The 27,021-nt window shown below is 44.4% G+C and overlaps 1 protein-coding gene across 1 annotated transcript; it reads right to left on the bottom strand.

Annotated features, from left to right (window-relative positions):
• Positions 1-904: 904 nt before the first annotated feature.
• On the bottom strand, positions 905-16,761 carry TNFAIP3 (TNF alpha induced protein 3). The gene is made up of 9 exons (XM_040239323.1): positions 16,486-16,761; positions 12,861-13,170; positions 9,253-9,443; positions 8,472-8,619; positions 8,146-8,316; positions 7,131-7,311; positions 5,102-6,006; positions 3,850-4,031; positions 905-3,091 (listed from the first exon to the last, which is right to left on the bottom strand). The coding sequence occupies exons 2-9, from the start codon at positions 13,153-13,155 to the stop codon at positions 2,807-2,809; spliced, it is 2,358 nt and encodes a 785-aa protein (XP_040095257.1). The 5' UTR covers positions 13,156-13,170; positions 16,486-16,761; the 3' UTR covers positions 905-2,806.
• Positions 16,762-27,021: the final 10,260 nt, after the last annotated feature.

The following is a 27,021-nucleotide window of genomic DNA, read 5'->3' as shown; positions in this document are numbered from 1 at the left end:
AGGATTGGATGTTATTAAGAGTAATTTAGCCAGGGGTAGTAATGGTGGTTATAGGAAAAAGAATATAATTTTATAGATTAGAGATATATGCTTGATATATTGGTGAGTGTGAGAACACAGTATCTGAAATTTGCTTTGAAATAGTTAAAAAAAAAAAGAGAGAGAGGTGACAAATGAAACAAATTTGGCAAGGTGTTGATTGTTGAAACTGGATGGACATATGAGGGTTCATAACACTCTCAACTACTTTGTCCTCTCAACAACATACTTCTCATATGTTAAAATTTCCCACAGTAAGTTTAAAAATATTATAAATATTTCTTTAAAGGCATGATTCTAAAATATGGCTGATGATCAGAATCTCCTGAGGAGCTTAAAAAAAAAAAAGATTCCAGGAGCTGCACAGTTCTTCAGCATTGATATTCTATGGGCATACTTGTATTGGATGGAACACTAGGCCATTTATAATCTGCCAGGACACTTGGGTCACCAGTCCTCATGGCCAGCACAGCCGTAGGTCACCTCTTCTGAGATCTGACCCAGGAGTCTTACACTCCTTCCTCCCGTCTGATTTCTTTGCTTTTCTGTCTCTCTCTGCTTCTTTCTCTTGTCTGCACTCTCTGCACTTCAGTAAGGCTGAAGGCAGGAGCCTTTGTAGGAGCGCAGGGACCTAGCTTCTCATGGGAACAGGCACTGGCAGGTCCTGCCCACCTCCCCTCTGGGTCTCAGTGTCTTCCCTGTTAAACCAGAGGCTTTACCCTTAAGAGCAGGTTCTCTTACTACCTATGGGTGAGAGATGTACCCCCTGACCAGTGCACATTAAAACAACTGTTTGGGAAGCATGGTCTTAATATGGGGGGCCCTTTTCTTTCATCATTTGTAAATAGAAAACATCCAAATTTGCTCTTAAATAATTTACTTTTTAATTTTGACTTTTGTGAAAAGTTACATTTAAATTTAGGAAAACTTGAAGAAAGCCAATAGAGGAGAGTCAATGGTTTTCTATTAGAGACAATTAAATGTGCAAATTTCAAATGTTTTGTATAATAAGCATAAATAATTCCATTTATTCACATTAAGAATGAAAATATTGATACACATAAAATATTAAAATAGAAACTTTAAAAGAACTGAATGAAAACACTGACGTTTATTTGAAATCTTTAGAAAGACATAAAGGGATATGCCAAGGGGACAGGTGAGGAAAACACATCATGTCAGACCAGTAAAGGCTATAGAGCATTAGGTACAGATTGCCAAGATTTTCAGGTCATAAGTCCAGACCAACAACAAAAAATAGCAGCCTTTACTTCTGGGGACAATGTGCTTCCCTTTTTTTTTTTTTTTTTCCTAGCACAAGTATGACAGTAACACAAAACACATAGAGAAACTGCAGGCCAAGGACAGAGAGAGGTTTCCTCACACTCACGATTACAAGGCTGTGCTGTTCCAATGCTAAGCTGGCTGCGAGGTCACTGCCCTGCACCCCAGGACACAGCATTAACACAGCAAACAAACCCTTCGTCAAAGGCAACATCTTTCCCCGTGACCTTCCCTGATCTCATCTCTGCTCCTTCCCAATCGTCTCTCTGAGGAGGTAGGATACACAGAACCATTTATACACTTGGAGAATGGTTTCTCACTGAAGGGCTGGGAAGTGGCTCTGGCCAAAAGTCTCACGAGAAAGCGTGAGATTTCAATGGATTTACTGTGGAAGAGACTGTTTCTTTCCTAGGGAAGGCAAGCAGAGTACATGGAGAAGACCAACTCCCCCACCATGATCAGAAACTTGCCTGCTTCTGATAGTCAGTCTTATGTTATCTCAAGAGGACCCTACAGCATTTTCTGAAGACCAGAAGAAACATCTTCACTTAAATAACCTTAAAGTTTGTAATAAAATAAATAAAGTGATTTACACAGGAATTTCCATTTCACAAAGCAGCTGGTGGAGTTCATGCAAGCTACGTCTATGAGAGGTGCCTGCTCCAACAACAACCAGAAAATAGGTTATTATTATTAGTCAGTCCTCTTACTTAAAACTTCTAGGGCAGCATCTCAACATGACCAAAAAAAAAAAAAATTTCCCTCATACAGAATATAAGGGGCTGTGATATATGTACACAATGTATGCACACCTCAGTTCGAGTTAACTTTAGAAGACAGCTGTAACCAAGAGTTACACATCTGCCCGCTAAGATGTTCTGAGTCTTGAAAGGTGCGTATTGTAAAGAGCAGCTGGTTTGCTTTTCTTTATGAATGTGAGCAGCCTCAGCATCACAGTCTGTGGATGGTTCTGCTTCTGCCGTGTCCGTGGGAGAGGAGTGAGGCCGGTAGGGAGAATCCGCGACCGACTGACGCCCTGAGTCTGTCCGTGCTCCCTGAGCTTCCTGAGTTTCCAGCAGAGGGCCTGCGGGCCCTGAGGCCTCAGCTCCCGGTCTCCGAGAGACGCTGAGGGAGGGCAGGGGACTGGCTCTGGGTTTCCCAGTCCAGCTGGATCCTGCGTCTTTTCCCTTTTCTCTAAAGATGGTGGGGCAGTTCTGGCTTGGAGGTTCCCAGCCGTCTGCTCGGAAGGGGAGGAGGAGCAGCAGCTCCGGGCTGACCCCGTGCAACCCGCGGCCTGTCACACGTTTTGCTCAGATTCCTGGCTGGTGACCGAGCCCTTCTTTCGTCCCCGGCTTACAGACAGCCCAGGCCCACCCTGCAGGGTAGGGCCCTCGGAGCGGCACCAGGGTGCCGAGAGAGAATGGCACTCCACAGGCTAAGGCTCTAGGCCCTTCCGGGCCTGGGGTTGGCCCGCTGGGTTGGGTTAGCCGTACATCTGCTTGAACTGAAAGCACTCATTGCAGTAGCCATTGCACTTGGTGTTGCCAAAGTGGTCGCAGGCGGGGGCCCGGCAGCGCTGCGTTGGGGGCTCCTCGGGGGTGTGCTCTGGCCTACGGGCGCTGGTGCCTGCTCGCTGGCCGAGGTGCTGGCACTCCATGCAGAGCTCCTGGCTGCAGCAGGCCAGCACATTCCGGCAGGTGGCCCGTGCACACTTGGACCTGGAGGCACTCTGTGAGGCTCGGGGCAAGTCTCTGCGCTGGCTTGACCTCTGGGTGGAGAGAGCAGAGAGAACTGTCATCATGCGTTGCAGGGAGAACACGGTGCCCTGTTCAACTGACAGTGTGGGTCCTACAAAGGGCCTGGTAAAGTGAGGGGCATCCGCCTGGGCAAGGGGACAGGTGGCAGCCTGTGGACTGGAGTCTCCAAGGACCGCTTTTCCCCATCCCATGAAATCAGACCTTGGCCCCAGGGAGGCCCAGGGAAACCACCAACCCTAACACAGAGGCCAGCTTCTGTTTGCGTGAATAGTAATCGCATGAATAGTAATTCCGTGAATACTAAGCTATCCTCACTCAGACAGATTCTCTACCATCCAACAACCAACAGGCAAGGCATCTGTCAGTAAATGCTTGCTTTCTTTTGGCCAGTAAGTGGAGGCACCTGGGGCAATCTGCTTCCTCCTTGGATCTCATGACAGAGGATTAGTTATTAGTTAAGGAAGCCTGCTGGCCACTAAGAGGTCTGTACTTCTGCTACAAATCCAAGAAGTCTCTGATCACCATCTGGCTTCTCAGAGGCTTTCATGGGTTTTATTCCATGGCTAGTTTCATTTGCTTCTTCAAATGAATTCAAAAGTAAACTTAGGCCAGGAAAATCAATAGGAACTGCTGCACGTCCAAGCCTGGGGGCCAGGCTGACTTTTCCCCTGGTTTTTCCCTGGAACTCGGCAGGGAGAAAAGCCTGCTTATCACCCCGGGAAGGAGGCCGGGCCTGCAGGAGAGGGGGAAGTCCCTCGAGAGGTCTCACCAGCTGCTCTTCAGTCCTTTTTGCTTCATGGAATCTCTGATTCTGAGCTTCAATGAAACACTTCTGACAGTATCCTTCAAACACGGTACTACCAAGAGCACCACATTCCCTGCCAAGGCAGGGGACTGCGTTCTGGAACCTGGAGGCTGTGGGACTGGCTTTCCCGGAGGCAGCGACTAAATCTGCAAGAGAGTAGAGGCTCATCAGGAACATGTATGGGCCACCCAGCAGAAGGACAGTTTTCTGACACAGATTAGGCCGGTTGCACTCTAGGAGAGCAACCTTTCAGACACTCAGCAAACTAAACAACAAAAATAATACTGTAATTAAAACATCTTTGACTCTACAAGTCTCTCCCTTTGGAACATGCTATACGGGTAGGTCACAGCCACAGAACAAGCAGAGACATTCAGTGCCCATCCTTTTTTCAGATTTGATATTTATAAAACCACAAAGGCATTCTTATATAGTCAGTGGAGACCGCCCTCTTTGCAGCTGTCTGTGTGTGTCAGTCGCTCAGTTATGTCTGACGCTTTGTGACCTCATGGACTGTAGCCCGCCAGGCTCCTCTGCCCATGGGATTCTCTAGGCAAGAATACTGGAGTGGGTTGCCATGTCCTTCTCCAGGGTATCTTCCTGACCCAGGGATTGAACCTGGGTCTCCTGCATTGCACGCAAACTCTTTACTCTCTGAGCAACCAGGGAAGCCCTAAAGTGTTAGTCGCTCAGTCATGTCAGGCTCTTTGTGACCCCATGGACTGTAGCCCGCCAGGCTCCTCTGTCCATGGAATTCTCCAGGCAAGAATACTGGAGTGGGTAGCTATTCCCTTCTCCAGGGGATCTTCCCAAACCAGGGATCAGACCCAGGTCTCCCACATTGAAGGAGGATTCTTTACCATTGGAGAAACCAGGGAAGCCCTCTTTTCAGTTACTGCTCTTCAGATTTTGAATTTTCTCTAGTTCGCTTGAGTTTCAAAAGAAGTCTTGTTTGAACTCTACCTTATAAACACTGCATTGCATGACCTTATAAAACAAATTCTCTGAACTCTGCACAGAGCTCTGTGGGTCCTGGAACATGCTATTTTGTGCTTTCACTTCCAAGCGTGCTGGAAGACCTACTGGGATTCTGCCCCCAGGCAAGCCACACTCTCCCCCATGGCCCAGAGGGGCTCCCTTCTTGAAGTTAAGGGGCATACAGCCTTCGACTCGGGAGTTTTTAAACAGAGGAGAGGAAACCCATCATCACACTCACGTTTATTTTCTCTGTACTCGATGAAACACAGTGTGCAAAAGCCTTTGTTCTCTGGGGTCCCAAAGTACATGCAGCCCGCTTTCCTGCACTTGCTGGTCCCCATCCTGTCCCCTGGAGTCCTTGGGGCCGGGGAGTGGTGACCAGAGGGCACCTCAGGCCCGGCTCTGCGGCAGGCATGTGGGGACAGGCTCTGGGCCAGCTGTGAGGGGTCAGACTTGGAGCGCTGGTGGCAGGACAGGGAACCACTGGAGGTGAGGTTTGGGGCAGCCTCGGCTGTAGTCCTTTTAAAGCAAGTACTGCAGATGCCATTAAACGTCCTGGTGACATCCTGGAGGCAGGCTCGGCACTTACTCGGGTCAGGAAGCCGCGTGGGGTCCGCAGGGCGGCCTGCTGGCAGCTGCCGGGCATTGTGGCATCGCTCACAGAAGCCGTTGTGCTGCACGTTGAGGGTAAAGGGGCAGCCGGGGCTCCTGCACTTCATAGCTGTGGTCTCGCTGAAGAGGAAGAGGCTGGGTGCCGTCGGAGGGGCTGAATGGGGGCCTCCGGCGGGCTCCGCCGGACTCCAGACTTCCCCCCGGGAGGTTCCAAGCACCAGGCCGGGGAGCAGCTCGGGGCCCGGCTTGGAGGTGGGCTTTGGGACTTTCGTTTGGTTCTTTTGCCGCCTTTCTGAGCACTCGTGGCACAAAGGCTGGGTGTTCACAGACATGAAGAATGGGCAGTTGGGTGTCTCACATTTGATTTCCATGAGAGAAAGCTGGGGGATGGCAGGGTCCAGAGGATTCTGGGGGTGTGTGTCTCTCTGTCCCTGCTCATTGTTTTCCTGCCACTTCTTGTACTCGTGCTGGACAAGTTCAAAGTAATCATCTACCAGGTTTATTTCTTTGGGTAAGTTAGCTTCGTCCAACCTAAAGAACCAAAGGAAAAATATGAGACTTCACACACACACACACACACACGCACACACACAATTTTACATCATTGGCTCATAGAGCAAACTGAAAATATGGACTGTGGCAATAACTTTCTACCCACCCACTGAAATGCAGTCTGTGATAGTTTGCACTTCTAACGTAACACAGTCCAGTAATGCTGAGAAGACATCACTATTCTGAGAATCAGTCTCATTTAATTAATTTTGGTCCACCCCAAATTACAGATAATGCTAAAGAAAGGGGTTACTTGGGGACTGCTTCTATACTTACTCTATTCCTCTTTGAAATAGTTACTTTTACTATCTAAATTCTCAGAGATCAAATTTCTACTGAAACATTACTCAGGGTATTCATTTGGGACAAGTCTACTTTCCAGCACAAACTGTATGGGAAGGTTGCATTCCATATTTTGCTGCTATTAATTTTAAATGTGCATCTGGTGCCTATCAGTGTTAACTGCCATGAGCAGTAACTAAGAGGCAGACGCACCCACAGGCACTCTGTACTGACTTCTGATTCACTGAAATTTGTTCATCTCCACGCTGAGAAATTGTTTAGCTTAGGCCTTCTCGGTGTTGTGCACTTCAAGTTCTAGGAAACAGGCATCTCTTTATCATCAAGCCAGTGTTTACAATCTTGATACCTATAAACCCGCACTCTGGGTCTCTCCTCCCTGATCCACGTGGCCAACTCATGTGGCTGCTACAGAAACACATTCTACAGCCCAGCCTGCACGTGATGTGTCTGCCTTACCCAGAAGCCAGGAGAATGAGGCTTTTGTTTCTAAGAATTTTCACTTGTTAGTCTAGCACTAGGGCAATTAAAAGAAAACAAAGTATCCTTGATGTGAACGCACTTTTTGAAGCCACAATGCTGGCTTCCAAGCATCCAGATACACAGGACAATCCTCTGGAAAAATTCCTTATTTTCATTTGAAAACCAGTCAGTGCCGCTTAAGCTGATTGTCTCTGACACACACAAGCCCCTAAATTTGTTTCACGTTGGAGGAAACTGGCTTCAAATAACTTTACTATTGGTCTCTGAGGCAGAAGCAGCTTAAAGATGACACAGGATAGAGCCAAAAACAAACTGCTTACTTTGCAGCATTAATTAAATGGGTGGTGCCATGGTCCCAGCCCTGAACGGGGATTTCTACCACCATCAAGTACTCTTTCAGGAGATTTTCCTTCATCTCATTTTCAGGAACTGTCAAAAAGTGAACTTTTAAGTCTTCAAATCGTCCTCGCTCTCTGTTAACAAGTGGAACAGCTCGGATTTCTGAGGGAAAAAGAAATAACACGTAAGCAAAATGATTCTACTAAACAAGATTTTGTGTGAGGTCATATATATATAAAACGACTGCATTTTGAAAATGCAGAAAGGATACAATTACAGAATGGAAAAGTATTATCTAGCCACAAAATCAAATGGGGAAACAAACTGTGCTAAACTCTAATATAAAATATACTGTTTCCAGGAAGTTCACAGAATATAAAGCAGCCTCCAAGCAGCGGGTCTTACTGGTTAAATTACTGCATTTCAGATTCAGACTGACCTGAGTTCAGATTCTGACTCTGCCACTATCCAGCTCTGTGACATTAGGGAAGTTACTTAACTTCTCTGAGCTTCAGGTGCCTCATCTGTACAGTAAGGCTATCAGTGCTTATAGCATCCACATGGATGCTGTGAAGATGAAATAAAATATTGTACCTAAAGCATTTATCAAGTACCCCATTAGTTCCACATTAAGCTAGTACAGTAATAGCTAGCCTGCCAGACATTTACTTGCCCCAGGCCAGGCACTGTATTATGGGTTAATTAAGAAATGGTGGCAGTAATAGACATTATCTCCTATTTGCCACTAACATGCTCAAAGTCGGTCCCAAACGACACACAAAACAAGAGGGGACGGGGGGGGGCATTATGATTAGTGCGAGTGCATTATTGTTGCTAATCAAACAAATGACAGAATACTATATTTAAATAAAACTAATATACTTAAATGAGGCTTTCAAAAATGAGCCAAAGAGCAAACCCTGACATTCAGTAAGAACAGGGTGTAGCAGGATTCAGAAGCAGTTACAAATGTGAATAGATGCTTGGTTTTCTCACCAGGTCCACTGTCCTTCATGGTCACCAGGGGTACAAAGTGTTGGCTGTCATAGCCGAGCACAATGGGGTATCTGTAGCATTCCTGGGCAGGCCAGTGCAGAGGCAGGTAAATCCCACCCACCTTCAGAGGAGCAAAATTGGAACCTGATTCCAAACTTCTCAGCATTTTGTCTGTTTAAGGAAAGAGAAAGAAAAGATAAGGCCCTCTGAGACTTTCATGGGAGTCCATTTAGCTATGGGTGCTTGGAACTTGGGTCACGCTAAGAGGTAAGGGATTAAAGCTGAAAGGCACCTAAATACAGATAAGCCATCAGCAGGCATCTCACCTGAAATGACAATGATTGGCCTTCTGAGGATGTTGCAAAGGACAAATATGTGTATTTCTTCCAGTGAATGATACTGCAGTCCACCTCGGGCTGCAGGTGTGCCTGCGGATGCCATCTTGACGAGGCTGTCCCATTCATCGGTCCAATTCTAAGGGGAGAGGAAAGAAACTATTGAATGCATTCTGCATTAGAAAACAACTTTGGCTCCACTCTACAATTATTCACTGTATCACTGAGCTTACTTTTACCCTTTCTTAAGATCATCACTCAAATGATCACCCAATTTCCCCCCAATTCTGGTTTTCTTCCTTTACTTTTTCCCATTACAAGGCAAACTCAGAAGCAGAGGAGCAGGGGGACAGCACCTGCTTTCAGAAAAATCCCTGCTGAAACACCACGCTGAGCTCCTTGTACACAGAGTCCCAGCCTGTGACCAAAGATGGGGAGGCGCCCTCTGAATCTGACTGGCGGGCTCAGTAAAGCAAGCAAGGGTCATCAAACTCCCCAAACAGCCAAAATGCCACAGGGAAACCCGTGATCAGAAAGATCATTCTAGAATGACTCTCCAGCTGGGAAGATGCTGCCTGGGAGCCTCCCAGCAGTGACAAGGGCCTTGGGTTCATCCCACGGGAGGTTTCTGGTGTTTTCCATTGACTCTGCTTAGCCAAGTTCACGTGACCCAGCAAACCATATGCTCCCTGACAGCAGGTACTGGTCGGAGGTGCAGTTTTCCCACCATGGAGCTCTGTCGATAGATGCTTGAGGAGGAACCCCAACATACCCGGGTGTCGTAGCAAAGCCCAGTTTCCACGAATTCCTGAGACTTAAGAGACTCCAGCTGCCAGCGGAATTTAAAGTTGCGTGTGTCCGTCTCCTTGAGGGTGCTGAAGAGCACCTTCCTCAGGACCAAGTCTGTGTCCTGAACACCCCACATGTACTGGGAAGCCGCGTGCATGAGGCAGTTTCCGTCACCTGAGGACAGAAGGGAAGCAAATTTTAGCAATCCGCATTTAAGGCCTAGCAGAGGTTTCCAGAATAAACCAGCCTCTCTGCTACCATAAGTGGGGACCCAGTAGTGCTTGTGAGAAATGCCAATGGTTTAGTTTCTTTCTTTTTTTAAATTTAAATCTATTTATTTTAATTGGAGGCTAATTACTTTACAATATTGAATTGGTTTTGCCATACATCAACATGAATCCACCATGGGTGTACACGTGTTCCCAATCCTGAATCCCCTTCCCACCTCCCTGTCAAAGGACCAGCTAGCTTTAAGGGAAAAATAAAAAATCTTTCTTGTAACTCTTCTGTTTAATGAATGCTACTAACAAAGCCCAAGGAACCAAGGACTGAGAGTCTGGAGACCTTGACTCCAGTCTGGTTCTGCCCTCGGTGGGGAATTTTTTAACCTCTGAGTATTCTTCCTCTTTGTGAGATGAGGGTATTGGGTTATGATCTCTGAAGTCCCTTCCTAACAAGCCTTGATTTTCTGGCTCAGATGCTGGTCCTATTGCTCTCTGACCCTGAGAGAGTACACCCAGAGCAACATGCTCAAACCAGGAAGCTGGTCTGGCTCCGCTTACTAGACAGGGACCGTCTGGCCATGACTCAGGGGTAAATGACTTGACCAGTCCACCACAGCATGCAGGGCCTGGGAGTTTCCTCTCCTCATTTATAAAATGGGATTGAGACGGAATTACCTACTAGCCTGCTCACCCCCATCTCCCATAAATGCCTTGTGTGAACCAGCCTGTTAGCAATTAGAGTCCCTTTTCAGAGTTGAAGAGTGTCTAGATGTCTACATTTGAAAATTGATTCAGTGTTTATGGCTGGCACTTTAAGAACTCTGAGCTTTTTGGGAAAAAGATAGGTCTAATTTTAATCTGCCACTTTGTTACTTTTATAGGTTAAAAATCCACAACTCATGAAATGGCATTTTTTTTTGGCCTCCAAAGAATAAACGTTTCAGAAAAATGTTTAATATTAAAAAAGTTAACTCCTTAGGCTCTTCTGGGAAGTGCATAATTGTTTTTATAAAGAAAAGTTCAATTATTTCCTTACATTGCTGTATGGGGCAATGAAGCTATTTGAAATTTTATCATGTCCTAATTATAGTCAACTGTAAACAACAACACCACCACCACCCTCAAACATATTCACAGCCAATATCCTTTCAGTTTACATAGTCAGAAAAACTAGCTAAATAAACATTCAAACAAATGAACCAAAAAGATCGCTCAAGCCTTGTGTCTTGGCAAAAGTGTGGCAACAATTGCAAGCTGTTGAAATTTCCCCTTTGCAAAATCTAGAGCAAAGATAAGGCTTTTTTTCTTCTTCTTGTGCTTACTTTCAGTTCTTTATTGAGATGCACCAGCATAAAATTCCCTAAGTAACATCTGGAATTCCCCAGTGCTAAGTTATTTGACTAGCAATTGAGCAACAGCTATTGTACTTTTTGTTCTGGTGTGCAGACATTTAAAATGCGAAGTGCACCCTGGACTTTCCAAGTGGGTGTGGTCAGGGTGAGCTGGAATAGGGCTACTCATTATACAAGTGAAATCGCTGCAGCCAATAGACGCTGGAATTTTTCAAATGAAGTTTCAATTTTATGCCACCTACTCCCTTCCTCATTCACCGCAGTCTCATATCCTCAAATGCAAACTTGTGAATCACCCCCTCCCCAAATAGACCACTGACTTTGAAGAGCCTTCCTATAGGGGGAAGACTTAAAAAAAAAAAAATGGTGCTAATAAAAATCAGAAAGGAAAAGTCGTTTGTTTTCCTCTTCCCCTAAATATCTTTTCTTTCTTTTCCAGATTTTTAAGGAATTTTCTTGTAAGTGGTGAAATAAAAGGACTCTGAGCCTAAAAACTCCCATCTCTCAGAAAATGATATCAAAATGCACTTGCTTTGTAGTTTTATTTGTAGTGTGAATTCTTGACTTAAATGCATATCTTTGCAAGACAAGTATTTACTTTTTATATTCCATTTTTTCCCTTAAGGAACTAGAGCAAGTTGAACCTAAAATCCCAGCTCAGTTCATGATAAAATGGTATTTTTCCTATTACCACATTTCTAATTTGGCAGAATCTCTTCTTTTCAACTCTCCCAAAGTTGACTCCACCTCTTTTTGTAACAAAATGGGAGAGTTAAAACCACAAACTGTCAGGAATATAAACCCCTTGATGATGACTTAACATAATTACCTACTTCTAAGCATCTCTTGATTTAATGCCAAAACCAGTGTAAACACTAGGTAGCCTCCGTTTTCTTTCTATGTTTCTAAGAATCTATGCTTCAAAAATAAAAGCACGATGTTGAGGTGATGCACTTAACTCCCAAAACCCAAGCAAAAAGTTATGTCCCTCAATTGTGCCAAGTTATCCAAGTCAAAAACCGCCAAAGTGAATGTACCAATTCATTTAAGTTAACAACATACTTATCATCTGGTCTCACTGTCAATGAAGATGTATTATTTTGCCCTTAGATGTATATCAATCAAAATAATTGGGACGGTTTAGGATTGTCACTGACCTAAGGACAGGAGTTTCCTTCTTTTACCTAGATAATAAGCAGTCTACTGCTTCTTGTAATAATTAACTACATTTATAAAGTAGAATTTTGTTTCTACACTTAACACTAGGCTTGAATGTTTCTGTGATGTGCATACTCTTGCTCAAAGGAAATAATTAAAAAAAAAACAGTGAAGTTTAGAACAGGAAACAGCAATGAGTCGTAAACAGCCATTGGGCAGACAGTCACAGATAGCAAGAAATGCAGTACAGTACTAGGAATCCCTAAAAAGAGTGAAATAGAGGACTAAAACCTGTGCTAAGAACTCAGGTTTATCTGTCTAGTTAGTATCTTGGGACTGCAGGCAACAGAACCTAGCTAAGGGAGGAGCTGACAACAGCCAGTGGTTAACCCATAAAATGCCATCGATTCAAGAAGTGTAAGGCCATCATCACGAGCATTTTCTAATGACAGTGGAAAACACTATTGATTTTCACACCATGCTTTTCTTCTCAACTTTTTAAAGCCTTTTGATATTTCCATTACTCGTGAGGGAAGGGTATTTCACAGATGATTAAACAGTCACAAGAATTAGATACAGAAGTCATACCTACATACCCTACACATACGCCTAACACACAGTGTCCAGAAATGCACTCTCCAAGGTTCAGTGTGCTCTGCGCTCTAACATGCACTAGAAATCACCCCTAATTCAAACACTCACAAAGCAAGCTTGCCTTTGTCACATGCTCCTCAGAGTGTCTCTATACTACAGTGCCTACAGCCTTCAGAGATTTGATTTGGGCCCGGTGCCTTTTAATAAATAGGGATGCAGCACGGTAGGAGCCACCTCAACGCCTAGACAAGAGCACATCTTACCATTTGTTTTCAGGGCCACAAGCCTCCTGACTTCCCGACACCAGTTGAGCTTCTTCTGGCTTTCCAGGGAAGCCTGGATGTTTCTGTCAATGAGAGCATTGTGGATGATCTCCCGAAACTGTGGACAAAACTGGCAAGTTCTGAACATTTCCAGAGTGTATCGGTGCATGGATTTAAAATGGTGAATGATTCCATTGGTAGGTTTAAAAATATCTGCTGGCGTTCTCTCTCGTATCTTCACAGCTTTCCGCATATTGCTCAAATACAAGGCCAGAGGAAGGAGTTGCTCAGCCATGGTGCTCTCCAATACCTGAAGAGGAGGGAAAGAAAACCCCACGCTGTTAGTCTGACTTTGATATGACTCCTATATACCTGCCTGCAGGAAACCCCACCGTCTGATCTTGTCATTACCCTGAGCAGCAGGCAAAAGATCTTAGTCACCTCTACGCCCAGGATACTAGCTGGCCCCAAAGATGAACTCACACTGGACAGTTTTAAGTTACATCATTTTTAAAGATTAGTCTAAACAAGAGAAGGAGTGGGCAATGAGGAGGAGGGGAATAACCCGTGTTTTCAGTAACGTTTGTCAGGGAGCCAAGCTTGTCTGTTAGCAACAGGTATGGTGCCTTCTAACTGACTGAAACTCCCATCTCATCCTGATGCTGTTCTGGGGGCAAACACTGGATTTGAGGTGCCCTGAATGCTGGTTATAGGCATAATGTAGCCCTGACAAGTCAGCTCCTCTTCTAAGAGCACCACCAAGCAACCCTTCTTTTTAGTCCATGTCTTGATTTACCTCTTTCAAGCACTCCCTCCCTATACTGGAAAGACAACAAATATTTTGTGAAAAATCCTGCAACTTTATGCTGCTATGTAGGCTGTCGATTGGAGTTTTCTCCCAAAAAGGAACATTTATAAAGCATTTACTTATAAAATGCTATTTATATATTTACATAGAGAGTTAAACTGAATGTTTTATAACCAACAAAAAAGTCTACTCCCAGCAAGATGCTTTCCAATTTTAAGAGCAAACAGTTAGCAGTCTTTCAGAACCTCCCCACTGAACTTTACAACATCAGAAGAAGAATTAGAATAATAACAATACTAGAATAATAAATCCTATACTTCCAAGGGCAGATAGTAAAAGCATAGAATTATATTCTATGTAATGATGGAATTAACTGTACTACTTAAACTCAACCGCCAACACAATTTTATCATCGTCTTCCAGCTACCAATACTCAGATTGATTTCTCACCCTGTCTTCATCCTGAAATCTTCAAGCACAATCAACCAGTGGAAAGAAATAAAAGTTTGGATGCAGACAAGGAAAGAAACTGCAGCCAGAGGGGGCCACTCGGGACAAATGAAAGAGGAGGGGGATAACCCGAGCATCTCCAATCCATGACAACAGCATGGGAAGATGTGAATCGATTTAACGTGGGACTTTACAGCTCATGTCTTTGTGGAGAGCCAGCTGACATTCACTGACCCTGAGCAGAGTGCCCTGCCATCCATCCAAATTTCCAAGATGAGGACAAAGACAGTTTCAGAGCAGGAACTGAGCCTCTAGGCATACTGTTTTCCAGGGCAAGACTCTAGATGGCAAAGAAGTTAAACCAAGTTAAGAGGGAGAAGAAACCTATGTTACAAGAAAGCCTGTCTGGGGTAGGTCTCAGCTTTCTTAAAGACATTGATAAAATGGTCTAAATTCTCATGGCCCACTCCAGGGAGACAGGTGGACTAGATGACTCCGAGGTTGCTTCTGAGGAGTCTTCTGGTGGTAGATTTAGATCAGGTTTCCTAATCTGATAGCTAGGTGATGCCTGGAAGAAGTCATTCTCTGGGTCAAATAGTAATCTCTCCTTTTTGACGTCAGACATTCCTTGCAGGTGGAATTGGGCAAAAGCATGGCAAGGCCACAGACACAACTAAGGGACAAAAACATCACACACGCTCCCCCTTGGTGGCGTGGCAAAAGCCTCTTTCATGATGTCATTCATTTGTCCATCCATCACTCAGCAAGCATGGCCTGACCACATACTTCTACTGCCTGACCATCCGCTTGATGCTGAGGCAAAAGATCAAAGATAACCTTATTCCCCAGCATGAAGTCACATGACTATCTTAGTCTCCAGCTACAGCACCTGCAGTACTGGTCCTGCTCAGGTAGCTCCCACGCCATCCAAGGGCAGGGCTTTGCCTAAAAGCCCTGTCTTCCAAACCCACCCCCTTGTTAATCTCACAACACCACACCTGTGGCTGCAGTGCCTGCTGCTCTCACATGGAAACAGGCAAGAAGATCCGAAACAAACTAAGTGTAGCCTCTTTTTGCTTCTCTGACTCTTCTATTATCTCTTCTGCACCTAAGATCTTTCAAACAATGAGCGCTAGAACCACAGGCAAGACATGCAAATGTCAGTATCGGACAGCCCAGCGTCACCTCATTCACTGGTGTGTAGCCTTGAATGGCCTGCAGCATTGCCTCCTTAAAAGAAATCAATGCCCATTGCCTAAGTGTCCAGGACTTAGACTTCTCCACACTTGGGATTAAAGAATAATCTGACTTGTGATAAAGAATTTCTGAGCTATGAATGTAATGTCCTTATACGTAAAGACAATATCACCCATAACATTTCTTTCATGTGTCTGATACCTCATTGGCCTACCAACAGATATTAAATTTTCAGAAAGTACTACTTCAAAAACTCAAAAATTGTACAAAGAATTGGAAAAAAAAAATAAAGAAGCACCTTAGGACACAAGAATGAAGCAGTAACTGGCTGCTTAATAATCTGGGACATTGGGGCTCTGGTCCAGAGGACTCAAACACTGGTTCTCCCAAAAGGCTGCCCCGAGAGAGTTGACCAGCGTGGCTTTCCGAGGAAAGATCAGAGGCAGGGAGAACTGAAAACAAAGCGGTCTCAACAAGAGTTGCGCTCCTTCCTTACTTAATACCAGGGCTTTCCTGAAAGGCCAGGTGGCAGGATGTGGGACGACCCGGCTGACAAAGACAGTCTGACTTGGGGGTAGGGGCTTGCAGATGCTCTAAACTGGAGTCAACCCCCAAGGCAGGGGGATGACCTCCTGCTCCATGCATACTTCTCTGACACTGCTGCACTGAGTGTCTGCAAGGCCTCCCGGAAAGGAGAGCTGACCGGGCCCCCCGCCCCCTAGGTTTTGCTGCCGCTGCGACATCCCACCCCTCTGGACCATCTGGAAAGAGGCCAGGCGGTTCTGCAAGGTCTACGTGGCCGAAAGCATGCAGAGCTCGACTCCAAAAGGGACAAGCCGATGAGCAAAGCACCGATGACCACCCAGACCAAGCGGCTCCGGGGGGCGACTCTTCCCCCAAGCAACTGCCGTTCAAGTTCTCTGCATGAGCTGCAAGGAACAGTTGGCTGGATCCTAGAATACAGGCTGTCACCCCAACATCTGGCGGCCACCTCCACTCTCAGCAGCTCAGAACCTACAGGGGTCACAAACGGCCAACAAACTTCCCTCTGGGACAGCGGCAAAACCAGGCCAAGTCGACGGGGCCAGCCCGCGGGTCGCTGCCAAATTCGCACCCGCAGCCCTTGTCCCGGGAGAGCCCGTGGCACACGGCACAGGAACGCGGGGTTACCTCTTCGGGCCGCGCGATCCTCTTCAGAAATCCCAAGTCCAGGTCAGGACAAGCGTGCACCGCAGGCTGGGGTCGAAATTCGGGTCGGGCCCGGGTGGAGACGGCTCCCCATGGACGCCTGGTTCTGTCTAGTTCTCCGGCGGGCCGGCCGGGGGCTGTAGATCTCCTTTGCTGCTGCCACCGCAGTCCTCCCGGCGGCTGCTCTCGCCGCTCCGCCCCCAAGGCCTCCTAGCTTGTCGCACTTGGCCGCCGCGAAGGCTGCCGACTGCCAGTTCTCTTTTTTCCCTTTCTGTTTTACCGCCCGCGGACAGCGGGGATTTCCACCCAGGGACTTTCCAGTCACGTGACACGAGCCCCAGACTCCCGGAGCCCTGATCTCGCCGCTAGGGGGCGCAGGAGGCGCAGCAGGAGCGGGAAGCCAGATGCACTCCGCCCCGCCCCGACCCCGCCCCGCCGCCCCGCCCCGCCGCGCTGCCAGAGAAACTCCTGCGCCCCGCCCCGGGGTGTCCCCGCGTGAGTCAACTGGGCATTTCGGAAGCTGGACTGAACGTCACATCCATGTGGAAATCGCAGTGATGGGAACTGGAAATGAAATAGGTTCTTTTTCTCAGCCGTCTTTCTGCAGAAAATCATCAACTGTGGAGAACAAGAAGGGAAATCATAAAGAAAGAAAACCCTAAAAACCACCCTAGCCCCGGGGACCACAGACCTCTGCTGGGTTTGCACTGCTTGGGCTGCACACGTGATGAGCCCGTAGGGGAGCATCCAACTCTGGGCCCCTGGGGGGATTTCGAGAAAAAGATGCAGTCACAGCTCTTAGTCCTCACCCGCTGCATTCCTGCCATCCCCGGACCCCAGGCTGGTGGGAGGCTACCTGGAGGTGACGTCAGACCTCGCGGCCCTGAAATTCACAGGGGCAAAACCAGACTTAGATAAAATTAGGAATCAAAACCGCTACCAACTCCCTCCCTCACTTGATTGATTTCCCATCTCCATTTCTGCGTATCAGGGGTCCGGGTGGCATCACATTCAGGTATCATACCAATTTACAAATCACTTCTTGTTCCTTGCTGTCCTTGCCACATTCCCCTAAGCTGTTATTCGGAGTCCTTTTAGGGGATCTTGATAATAGTTCTCCTCAAGATGTCAATGGCTGATAATACTTATTACTCTTACTCTTGATTGGTGTTGTTTTGATCCCTAAGTCATGACCAACTCTTGTGACCCCATCGACTGTAGCCCGGCAGGCTCCTCGGTCCATGAGATTTCCCAGGCAAGAATACTGGAGTGGGTTGCCACTTCCTTCTCCAGGGGATATTCCCACTGAGGGATGGAACCCATATCTCCTGCAAAGGCATGCTGGTTCTTTATCACTAAGCTCTCCTATTAAGTAGCATGCTAAGAGCACTGTCTTCACCCAGCGAGTGTCTTGTGGAAATAGGTGTCAGCCATCTTGGAGTTGTGGAGAGAGAGCCACTAAGTAACTCCTTTCATTGCCTTAGTGTCCCCTTTGACTGGGCTCATTTTCTAGCATGATTAAACTAGAACCAGACTGAAGTATTCTGTACCGTTGTCCTCTTGTAGACTTAAGAATACTTGTCAGGACATATATCTCAGGTTTTGAGTTAGAAAATCATACTCCTTTTCTAAGAAGTAAGAACTCTCGGAGAATGAGGTGGAGTCTGCATGGGGGTTGGTACTTTTCCAACGGCTTTTAGAAGTAAGAGTCAGTAGTGACTAAAGTTCCAAGGCTGGTGCTGGTCATTTGAAACCAATGACTGGAATTTTTTTTCCAACTCCTAACCTGATATTTGTTCTCCTCTCATTCACAAATGTTTTCAACTCAAGTAACACGGAAACAATGGATAGTCAAGCATATAGTAATAATGATGATGATACTTATCAAGTCCTTATTACGTGCCAGGTTGTAGGCTGTTTGCATTCTGCCATTTAAACCTCACAGCTCCACTTTGCAGATGAAGAAATTGATGTTTAAGAAGTTTAAGCCATTTGCCCAAATTCTGCATGATCAGTCAGTGACAGAGCCATGACTGGCTCTGAGCCTGACTTACACCCACACTATTAGGTCCTGACTATTGATAATCACTCTCAGAAGAGAGCCTATAAGATTTAAAGTCTCAGGGCCCCTGTTTGTAGGGGCCCCACCTCTTGAGCCTATGGCAGTCACTTAGCAAAACATGGACCCTGGCCTGGGGCAGCATGTGGTCTTAGGAGCCAGACAGGCCTTGGTTTTATCCTCAGAAAACTTTCTGAGCTAGTAAAGCTGATAAAAGATGATGGATGTAAAAGATCATCCCCAGTCCTCAGACCACTCTCCCCTTGTGGTCCTCTGAAAACAGAATTTGCCAGCTCCTGTGCATCGCTGCCTGGCTATGGCCCCTCAACTCCCCTGTAGCTTCCACTATCCCTTTTCTGGCTTACATCTGCTCTCTGGTTTCATGAGCTAGGAATGCAATAGCAGGAGCAACAAGCCTGAAAGACCATGGTTATATCTGTCACTTGCAATTGTCCTGAGATCACTGCTGTACCATCTTGTCTGCCAAGATGAGGATTTGTAATGAGGTCATGGCAGTCAGGAAGTTAGGACTTCCCTGGTGGCTCAGATGGTAAAACATCTGCCTGCAATGCGTGAGACCTGGGTTCGATCCCTGGGTGGGGAAGATCCCCTGGAGAAGGAAATGGCAACCCACACCAGTATCCTTGCCTGGAAAATACCATGGGTGGAGGAACCTGGTAGGCTACAGTCTATGGGGTCGCAAAGAGTCAGACACGACTGAGCGACTTCACTTTCTTTCATGGCAGTCAGAGGCAGAGTAGTTTGTGACTGTCAGTTTAGTTCTACCCCCATTTCCATAATTCTACCACTAGAATGATGGTCTCTATGAGGATGCTTTCTTAGCCCTGCCCTTCTCTAGTTTTTACTGTTCTTTCCACCTTCTGAATCAGAGCTCTGGCTCTGCACTTTTCCCTTTCTAGTACTTAACACATGGGCAAGACCAATCAAAATTTTCTTGGTAAATCAGAAACAAAGAGTGGAAGAGGAAGGGAGAGTATAGAAGGAGAAACTCCTTATGGGAAAGAAGATAAAAATTTGGGGAAATCTGGGCAGTGCATTGAAATCGAAGAGATATAAAAGCCTGTGTTAGTCGCTCAGTCATGTCCAACTCTTTGTGACCCTATGGAGTGTAGCCTGCTAGGGTCCTCTGTCCATGGGATTCTCTAGGCAAGCCTTTAGTTCAGTTCAGTTGAGTTGCTCAGTCATGTCCGACTCTTTGCGACTCCATGAATCGCAGCATGCCAGGCTTTCCTGTCCATCACCAACTCCTGGAGTTTACCCAGACTCATGTCCATCGAGTCCATGATGCCATCCAGCCATCTCACGCTCTGTGGTCCCCTTCTTCTCCTGCCCCCAATCCTTCCCAGCATCAGAGTCTTTTCCAATGAGTCAACTCTTCATGTGAGGTGGCCAAAGTACTGGAGTTTCAGCTTTAGCATCATTCCCTCCAAAGAAATCCCAGGGCTGATCTCCTTCAGAATGGACTGGTTGGATCTCCTTGCAGTCCAAGGGACTCTCAAGAGTCTTCTCCAACACCACAGTTCAAAAGCATCAGTTCTTTGGTGCTCAGCCTTCTTCACAGTCCAACTCTCACATCCATACGTGACCACTGGAAAAACCATAGCCTTGACTAGATGGACCTTAGTCGGCAAAGTAATGTCTCTGCTTTTGAATATGCTATCTAGGTTGGTCATAACTTTCCTTCCTACAAGGAACTAACTTCTGTGACAGAGCTTACCGAGATGAACAAAACTCTGCAAAGAGAAAGGACTATTATTAACACTGAGTGGACACACAGGAGAAAAATAAGGTCTCTTTATCAGAAAGAAAAGGAATTCTGGTTATGTGGGGGTGTTTTGGAGATTTCCAAGTTATGTGTAATTTTTGTTGTGGTGCCAACATTCACATGTCATGAACTTCATACAGAGAGCACACTTGACCTCTTGGAGTTACACAGTCTGTGGGACTGTGCCTGTGGCTTGTGTTCTTATATCACATAATGAAAAAGATGTACATCCTAAGATAGTGGTGGGGGTGTGGAGAGGGAGGTGGAGAGGGGTGGCGGGGGCAGGGGTGGCGGGGGCAGAGGCAGGAGAAACCTGAGTAGACAGAAGCAGTCTTCATAATTGAGAAGAGAACCTATACCTGGCTCACCTCAAACTCAGTTCATGAGTCTTTCTTAAGAAACAGCCACAGTGTATTTTTGAAAGTGTATAGAATTTTAAGGCCTGGCAATCATAGGTTAAACTGAAATTGAACATTTTGTGTCTGTTGTACAATCATTCCACTTTTCCCAGCATTGTGCTCTGTTGAAAAAGAAAATCCATATTAAACGTATTTTGAAATAGCCTTGTGTAAGTATGGCAGTTTATTTATTGCAGGGTAGCTTTAAATCTTGTTTCAAAGTTTAGTAATCCTGGGCACAGTTTTGAGATTATTCAAGTGTGATGTTTATACTTTCAAGGCTATTGTCAGGGCTAGTTTTGAGAAGACAATAGAAGTTCTTTGTGGGCTATGACTCCAAGGAGAACTGGGATAATGATGTCATAGATTTCATCGCTCTATGGATGCCAAATTTTCCTGAAATTCTACTTCTTATCTAGGAACTTCAAGTTCTTTACAGGGATTATCTGTGGTGAATAGAGAAACCAAGACCCACCATGAGGAAGGGACTTACTTCACTGAGGTAACTCAGTGAGTCACTAGTAACAGGAACAAAGACCCTCCACTAAGAGGGAGGAAGTTGGTTTAGTGCCAAGTACAACTCCTCTTTATCCTCCTTTGCCTGAAAGCTTGCAGTACTGAAATCCGAAACTTGTCAGAAGATCCATTCCTCAACGAATTCTGGTTTAATTTTCTGACAACTCTTGGCTGAAATACTTGGCAAAGGAATTTTATTTGACATCATGTATATAAATATTCAATTCTTGATTTCATTTCTGTTTCTGTGGAGGCTGCTATTAATGACCCACTATGAATGATGACCAAAAGATCTAAAATGGGTGTTATTAGGAACCAGTTGCGTGTGGGGTTGGGTTCCGCAGTAAGCTGGATGCTAACTGAAATAAATTGAGTTCTTGTTATTTGGAATAGCACAAGCCATTATGAAAATTTGCCTTCAATGTGCCCCCCTTTTCTTCATTTGTCTCTCAGTTCCCTTTGTCCAGTTTGTAGTGCCTGCCGTTCTGCCTCCTTGTAACTTCTGCTTTCTTTCCTCACCTGTCTCACCATCTCCATAAAAAATGGATTTTGGCTTTCATTCTCTCCCTGGGGTACTTTTTTTTTTTTTTATGAGACTGGCTGAATTGATAAGTCAATTCACGTCCATTTTTGAAACCAGATTGCAGTGTGTTACATTTCTTGAGAAACATTCCTGTTGGCACCACGACTTCTCAGAGCTTAAAGGTGGAAATTCTGAGCTCCTTAGCAGGTTGGAGAAGCAGCTGTATTTCCATGATTCTGAGGATCCATGGTCTCAAGAGAGACCATGGATTTAATATTCTATTATGTGTACACACATTCTTTTACTCACTGACAGTAGTCTACATTTGTTGATGTAGTTACATTCCCCTTTCTTCTTCACTGTGTAAGGGAGGAAAGACTTTAGCTCTAAACTCCTAGGTTCAATAGGTGTATTTCTATGAAATAAAGTGAAAATAAATGAACAGGAAAAAAGGTCTACAAATTTATTAATTTTTAACATCATGTGCATTGGGTATGTTTGTGTCCCTGAGATGAACTGGCCAGACATTTTATTCTTTCTTATTTGAATGAATAAACATCAGCTGCTGCTTCTAGGTCACTTCAGCCGTGTTTGACTCTGTGTGACCCCATAGACGGCAGCCCACCAGGCTCCCCAGTCCCTGGGATGCTCCAGGCAAGAATACTGGAGTGGGTTGCCATTTCCTTCTCCAATGCATGAAAGTGAAAAGTGAAAGTGAAGTCGCTCAGTCGTGCCCAACTCTTAGTGACCCCATGGACTGCAGCCTACCAGGCGCCTCCTTCCATGGGGTTTTCCAGGCAAGAGTACTGGAGAGGGGTGCCATTACGGACCCTCTGTTAGGTATGCATGTCTATTATTCTCTTAATTATAGGGGACTTGACTAGTCTCCCAGGAGAATGTTTATGAATTTTAAAATGTTCATTCATGCACTTTAGTTTTAAAAAATTCATTTATAAATAAGTTTATCATATGCAAAAATATTAACCTTTTGTTTGTTTTATGTTACTGAAAAAAACTGTCCTGTTTTCTGAACTGGTTCTGTTTTCATAAAGTCCTAAGACTTTAGCTTACCTAATTTCTAGTTTTTATTAGAGAAGACTTAGAAACCTAGAAGGAAAGCTCACAATCGCTGTACTTTAAATATATGCTTTGGAAGCTGCCTGGGTTTTTCACACATGAACTACATCTGCTGAAACTGTCTTGAGACACGTTCAGTTCCCTAGAGAAAATGGCTAGATAGCCATCATGCCTTATCCCAAAATGAAATGTAGCTTTTCTCCTGAAATGAGTGACTTTTATGATATTTTACAGAAGTCTCCCCACACCCCCACCCTGCAAACTCAACTTGTTGCATTTCAGCTCTGAAATAAATTCTTAAGAAGAAATACCCTGATTCTTGAGGCTTTCATGGTTGGTTCTTGGCCTCTCTGGTTGAACCAAATAGTAATTCTTTGGTTCGTTCTCAATGATGTCAAACATTCAAACTTGGGCACACATGGGATTTGAGATTTTTAAAAAAACAAACATTTTTAAATGAAAGAGCTTAATTCATATATACATTCCTGGCTTTGAACTTCAGGAAAATTATTGTACTGCTTGGGTGGCTTGAAGAATTCTTGGCCCTGGGCATTTTAACTATAATCGCTCAGAAATGCACAACCTGTTATATCTTATTCCCTAACTACAGAAGTTTGTTTTGTGATGACTGAACTATCCATTCAAAACTCTGCATGTGGCTGTGCTTTCAGTTTGTCTTTCTAAAGCTAAATCAGCTGTTGTGAATGGAAAACTCTCCATGAGAAAATGTAAATAACCTCCTAAGCTAATGGTCATTTACTGTAAGCCTCTATTTGGTATTTTATGAGCTAATATTTGTTTTACTTTTTAACTTTTAAAGGGAGCAATTTCTGATAAAAATCATTTTGATAAACTTTAGGAACTTTAGAACTTTCAGCTGAGCCAAGAGATGACTTTTCCCCTTCTTAAATTGGTCTCACTGTGTGTGCTCATTTATAAAATGAAAAGTTTGCTCAATGGTGAAAAATTGAAAGCATTTCCCCTAAAGTCAGGAACAAGACAAATGTGCCCACTCTCACCACTACTATTCAACATAGTTTTGGAAGTTTTGGCCACAGCAATCAGAGCAGAAAAAGAAAAGGAATCCAGATTGGAAAAGAAGAAGTAAAACTTTCACTGTTTGCAGATGACATGATCCTCTACATAGAAAACCCTAAAGACTCCACCAGAAAATTATTAATCAATGAACATAGGAAAGTTGCAGGATATAAAATCAACACACAGAAATCCCTTGCATTCCTGTACACTAACAATGAGAAAATAGAGAAATTAAGGAAACAATTACATTTACCATTACAATGAAAAGAATAAAGTACTTAAGAATACATCTACCTAAAGAAACAGAATACCTATATATAGAAAACTACAATGCACTGATGAAAGAAATCAAGGAGGACACAAATAGATGTAGAAATATACCATGTTCATGGACTGGAAGAATAATTATGGTGAAAATGAATATACTACCCAAAGCAATCTATAGATTCAATGCAATCGCTATCAAGCTACCAACAGTATTTTTCACAGAACTAGAACAAATAATGCCACAGTTTGTATAGAAATACAAAAAACCTTGAAGAGCCAAAGCAATCTTGAGAAAGAAGAATGGAACTGGAGGAATCAACCTGCCTGACTTCAGGCTATTCTACCAAGCTACAGTCATCAAGACAGCATGGTACTGGCACAAAGACAGAAATATAGATCAATGAAACAAAATAGAAAGCCCAGAGATAAATCCATGCACCCATGGACACCTTATCTTTGACAAAGGAGGCAAGAATATACAATGGAGAAAAGACAATCTCTTTAATAAGTGGTGCTGGGAAAACTGGTCAACCACTTGTAAAAGAATGAAGCTAGAACACTTTCTAACATCATACCCAAGAACAGACTCAAAATGGATTAAAGATCTAAACATTAAGACCAGAAACTATAAAACTCCTAGAGGAAAACACAGGCAAAACACTCTCTGACATAAAGCACAGCAGGTCATAAATCTATGACCCACTTCCCAGAGTAATGGAAATAAAAGCAAAAATAAACAAGTGAGACCTAAGTAAACTTAAAAGTTTTTGCACAACATAGGAAACTATAAACAAGGTGAAAAGACAGCCTTCAGAATGGGAGAAAATAATAGCAAATGAAGCAACTGACAAAGAATTAATCTCAAAAATATACAAGCAACTCCTGCAGCTTAATTCCAGAAACATAAATGACCCAATCAAAAAATGGGCCAAAGAACTAAACAGACATTTCTCCAAAGAAGGCATAAAGATGGCTAACAAGCACATGAGAAGATGCTCAACATCACTCATTATCAGAGAAATGCAAATCAAAATCACAATGAGGTACCATCGCTAGTCAGAATGGCTGCTATCCAAAAGTCTACAAACAATAAATACTGGAAAGCAGGTGGAGAAAAGGGAACCCTCTTACACTGTGAACAGTGTTCAGTTCAGTTCAGTTCAGTCGCTCAGTCATGTCCGACTCTTTGCAACCCCATGAATCGCAGCACGCCAGGCCTCCCTGTCCATCACCAATTCCCAGAGTTCACTCAAACTCATGTCCATTGAGTCGGTGATGCCATCGAGCCATCTCATCCTCTGTCGTCCCCTTTTCCTCCTGCCCCCAATCCCTCCCAGCCTCAGAGTCTTTTCCAATGAGTCAACTCTTCACGTGAGGTGGCCAAAGTATTGGAGTTTCAGCTTTAGCATCATTCCTTCCAAAGAACACCCAGGGCTGATCTCCTTTAGAATGGACTGGTTGGATCTCCATGCAGTCCAAGGGACTCGCAAGAGTCTTCTTCAACACCACAGTTCAAGTGCATCAATTCTTCAGTGCTTAGCTTTCTTCATAGTCCAACTCTCATATCCATACATGACCACTGGAAAAACCATAGCCTTGACTAAATGGACCTTTGTTGGCAAAGTAATGTCTCTGCTTTTGAATATGCTATCTAGGTTGGTCATAAATTTTCTTCCAAGGAGTAAGCGTCTTTTAATTTCATGGCTGCAGTCACCATCCGCAGTGATTTTGGAGCCCCAAAAAATAAAGTCTGACACTGTTTCCACTGTTTCCCCATCTATTTCCCATGAAGTGATGTGGAGATTCCTTAAAAAACTGGAGAACTGCCATATAACCCAGCAATCCCACTGCTGGGCATACACACTGAGGAAACCAGAATTGAAAGAGACACGTGTACCCCAATGTTCATCGCAGCACTGTTTATAACAGCCAGGACATGGAAGCAACCTAGATGTCCATCAGCAGATGAATGGATAAGAAAGCTTTGGTACATATATACGATGGAGTATTACTCAGCCATTTAAAAGAATACATTTGAATCAGTTCTAATGAGGTGGATGAAACTGGAGCCTATTATACAGAGTGAAGTAAGCCAGAAAGAAAAACACAAATACAGTATACTAATACACATATATGGAATTTAGAAAGATGGTAACAATAACCCTATATGCGAAGCAGCAAAAGAGATATAGACATATAGAACAGTCATTTGGACTCTGTGGAGGAAGGCAAGGGTGGGATGATTTGAGAAAATAGCCCTGAAACATGTATATTATCATACGTGAAACAGATCGCCAGTCCAATTTTGATGCATGAGACAGAGTGCTCAGGGCTGGTGCACTGGGATGACCCAGAGGGATGGGATGGAGAAGGAGGTGGGAGGGGGGTTAAGGATGGGGAACACATGTACATACATGGCTGATTCATGTCAATATATGGCAAAACCACTACAATATTTTAAAGTAATTAGCCTCCAATTAAAATTTTTTAAAAATGAAAATTTTGGATGCACAAACACCTAAGAGTCATTCCATTTCCAATATTTTATCCTTGTTTGGTTCTATCAAGAAAATTATATATAGATTAATATTCCAGTGGGTTACATTTAATATGGAAATCTGTGTACAGGGTTGAATCACACTACTGGGTTCAAAGTTCAACTCAGTCATTTATTAGCTGAATGATCTTGGGCAAGTTACTTCACTTCTTTGCCTTGAGCTCTGCATTTGAAAACTGGAGATAATAATAAGACCTAGGGTTATTACAAGCATTAAATAAACTAATACATGTGATGTGCTTAGAACAGTGACTGGCACATAGTAATGTTCAGTTCAGTTCAGTTCAGTTGCTCAGT

The sequence above is a fragment of the Oryx dammah genome, unplaced genomic scaffold (assembly GCF_014754425.2).
Source record: "Oryx dammah isolate SB20612 unplaced genomic scaffold, SCBI_Odam_1.1 HiC_scaffold_4, whole genome shotgun sequence".
NCBI lineage: Eukaryota > Metazoa > Chordata > Mammalia > Artiodactyla > Bovidae > Oryx > Oryx dammah.
This window is presented reverse-complemented; position numbering and strand designations above follow the sequence as displayed.